The following is a 3,664-nucleotide window of genomic DNA, read 5'->3' as shown; positions in this document are numbered from 1 at the left end:
TATATATATATATATATATATATATATATAACATATACAGTACATAACATTTTATACAATACAACATACTATATAACATATTGTCATATCGATATATGACAAATTTGTGGAAGTTCAATTTAAATACAGTTTATAAACAAAATAACCAGAAGGTATTTTCTTTGTTTTTGCCAAAACCTGGTACTGAAATACCTTCAAAAAATCAAGGTGTTCAACAAATTGATGCATAACTTTTTGCATTTCCATATACAATTGTGCTTACTGAGTTGTAACAGTGCCTAAAATAATCTAACACAACCTGAGATATAAAATTCCTTGTTAGAAATGGTAGAGCTCTCTTAACAAGAAAATACTTTGCACATCATGAGTTTGGCGCGAGGGAGAGGGGTGAATAGGTCAAACGTTGCAAAGAAACTCACGCACACTGTCTAACTTGCAAAGATTAAATTAAAAGCATAGTATTAGACAGTATGCTGGAGTTTCTTTGCAACTTTAGAGCAATATCTCTACCTGTTGACACAGCAGAGGCTTCTACAGTATGGAAACTGAATACAATAAAACCTTCGGAGGTTTCAGAGTAAAATAAATCTAAGTAACATTTTATATGAAAGAAGTACTTTACTGAGTCTCAATCATTTCTACCTGATACAAATACTGAGCACTCAACGTCAAGGTGTCATGTGTCAAATATTAGCCTGGAAACAGTTGACAAGTTGCTCTCTGGTGCATCTTCTTTTGGGGTGGATAAAAGCTGCAGCTAATTGTGAACTCATAAGTGGCCCTTACATCTGCACTGCTTCTGAAAAAAGTGGTTTACAATTAGCGTGGTGTGCTGCATATTACAACCCGCTGTACAATGACAATGGCAGGGAACCATTAGGCAGCTGCATCTTGCTTCCTGTCATCTTCCAAATTGCCTCTGTCCCGCATTTAGTGATTCTTATTTACTGTAACTGACAATTATTTACAGTGAGTCCCAAAAATGGATGACAAGGAGGTTGAGGTGAATGCTTTAACAACCATCTGCATCACAGGTGCATTCGAACAGAACCTCTGTGGTGATGGTGTAAACTGATACTGTTTACTGTGGTTGGTGTGGAAAATTGAACAATTTTAGAATTCACTACAATTTTAAGGAGCCATGATATTGCTACAAACGACTGAAAGAAACAGGCTTTCTTAAGGTTATCAACTGACCAACACTTTAGACTGACTGGTCATAGTGAGAGAAAATGTTTAAACAACAGAGAAATAAAAGTTGAGAGAGAGATGCTGCCAAGATGGTGACAAATCCCAAATATAGAAAGAGATGAGGAGAAAAAGTGTTCTGACTCACTGTGTGGGCGTCCTGGTTGTCTGTGAGCTGTACCAGTGTCGGGCTGTTTTTCGAGGGTTTAGGGGTTTGTTCAGCGTGACCACTCTGGCCTCCCTGGGACTTTGCGCTGCTGTACGTGTCCCCCACGTTGCCCAAACTGCTCAATGGGATGTTCTCCTTGTTGGTGTCTGCTCGGACGAACGCAGCTCTGTTCCCAAATCGAAGAGGACACGGTAAGGAAATGAGACCTCAGCCTTCCATCTCGCTCCCTCTGTTGCACACTTTGTCTTTATCAGCTTGACATTGGAGGAAATGCTTCAGGAATCTAAATGCCAAGGTCATCCTGATAACTAATTTACATGTGCCTTTTTAGCTTAAGTACTAATTCTATTTACTATCCACGCTATTATTGACATTTTCTGCTGCTTTTGGAACCCTAACACTCCTTCTTATCCATGTCTTTCTGATCTCTCAGACTCTAGTACATCTCAGTAAACAAGGATTAGCTTCTCACTGGCATGACTTCCGGTGTTATGACTTTGCTAGGTCTCAGTGGACAAAGCCACAACACAAAACAAAACCTTACGAAAGTTTATTGTTACCAAAAATACAAATTGAAGTTGAAGCTTTAGTAATGAATGGCATCTTATTGTGCTTTACCAGCACAGTAATCTCAAAAAGGGTTCAGTCTGTAAGTGAAAAAGATCTACCAACAATATTTCAACCTGTTTTCCATAGAAAAGCCTTTTATTTGTTAGAGGATGTGACTTCTTTTTAATGAAATACACCATGAGAGGTTCCACTGATAATTTCTACAATAGATGGCATTCTATTATTTCTTATGCTGAGTCACTTACCCCCCTGAACTCAATTTAATTGTTAAAATAACTATCCTCTTTTTGGTGTCAACTATTCTACTGATTGTCTCTATGTATCTTTTTATCTTGTGATGTAGAAGTCACCAGTCATGTAGTTTAGTGTAATGGTTCAGCAGGTGACGGGTGGGTTTAATGGTTCTTTTGTTTTGAGTGGATGGGTGATAAAAAGGAATTCTGAAGGAATTTTAAATATACATCTATCCAATAGCATAATACAGTCTAATATATTAAAAAAAATCTAGAGTCTTTATGTTTAAATAAAAAAATAACTTTCAGCACTAGAATCAAGAAAAGGGAAACTTTGATTTCTCAAAAACGTTGAACTATTCCGGCTGTACTAATGAGTGTACTAGTAAGTGATGAGAAACAGATTTTCGCAGTGCTCTTCAGTGTTGCTACTAAAGACAAACCACCGCTAATCTCATGCTGGTACCATCAAACAGCATCATGACAATGAACTCATTGTACCTGTTTCTTTCTTTGTGTCTCAGTCCTTCCTCCTGTTGTTCTCTCTGGTGTCGACGTCTCTGTCGGGCAGTTGGCGTGGCCCTTGGAGATGATGGCCATGGGGTTAACTCAGAGTCCTCTGAACTTTGATCCGTTACAGGGTTTACATCAAAGAGGTGCTGCTCCACTGCTGAACGAATTGTCCTGTCCAGAAAACTGAAGGACCAAGAAAAAAAAAAGAGAAGTTGGTTAAGAAGTTTGCGACTTAATTGTCCAAAAAAAAGTTTCATAATAAGTAGAATATAAGAATAATCTCTAAATAAATTCATTAATAACAAGTAAACAACGGTAATTAAGTCCACTTACTCTACCACATCTGGTCTGCAGTGGACAGGGGAGAGGAGGTTACTGAAAGAAAAACAAGGGGGGAGGATGAGTTAGAGCTACATTATTAGGTGGTCACAACAGGTCCCTGAGCAACGCTGAAAGTCCCCCAGGCTCTGGATTTGGGCCTAGGTGATCAAGGAATATAGTGTGTATGAGTGAGTGTTAACTTCAGCTGTGTTCAGAGCCTAAGTAGGTCCTCTGAGAGCAAATCGGCCAGCTTCTATGACTACCAGTAAGTCTTACAGTATATAGTCAGTACTCTATACTGATGTCTGGCTTCATCTATATCTAGCTCTCCCTTTCTACTGTTCTCAAAACACACATACATGTAATCAACAGTAAAACAATAATTAGCAGATTATTGGTGGTTATACTATGTGTGCAGAGGTGTGGTTATATGTAACTCAATATTCATTTCTAGATATAAAGATATTTAATTGGTATTACATTTAGAGTCAGATGGCAGTGTCAAACAAGTAGTCAGACGTTAACTAAACAATTCGGTTTGTTACTGAAGATGCAACTGTGCTTCTGTTACAACAACAAACAAAGACTCAAGGAGCCAATTTCTTTGGCAGTAGAGAAAGTTTTCACCAGACCTTCTATAAATAAAAACGTTTAAATGTGTTTCTGAGGG

General features: G+C 38.0%; 1 protein-coding gene across 10 annotated transcripts in view; it reads right to left on the bottom strand.

Moving 5' to 3' along the window:
* fam13a (family with sequence similarity 13 member A) overlaps positions 1–3,664 on the bottom strand; it is a 65,095-nt gene that overhangs the window by 24,449 nt on the left and 36,982 nt on the right. For all 10 annotated transcript variants that reach the window (XM_032538862.1, XM_032538800.1, XM_032538790.1 and 7 more), the window contains 3 exons: positions 3,007–3,048; positions 2,662–2,856; positions 1,337–1,523 (listed from right to left, as the gene is read on the bottom strand). In XM_032538862.1, the coding sequence (XP_032394753.1) occupies positions 1,337–1,523; positions 2,662–2,856; positions 3,007–3,048 (424 nt within the window). The remainder of the gene's footprint in view (positions 1–1,336; positions 1,524–2,661; positions 2,857–3,006; positions 3,049–3,664) is intronic.

This window comes from Etheostoma spectabile, chromosome 2 (genome assembly GCF_008692095.1).
Source record: "Etheostoma spectabile isolate EspeVRDwgs_2016 chromosome 2, UIUC_Espe_1.0, whole genome shotgun sequence".
NCBI classification, from domain to species: Eukaryota; Metazoa; Chordata; class Actinopteri; order Perciformes; family Percidae; genus Etheostoma; species Etheostoma spectabile.
This window is presented reverse-complemented; position numbering and strand designations above follow the sequence as displayed.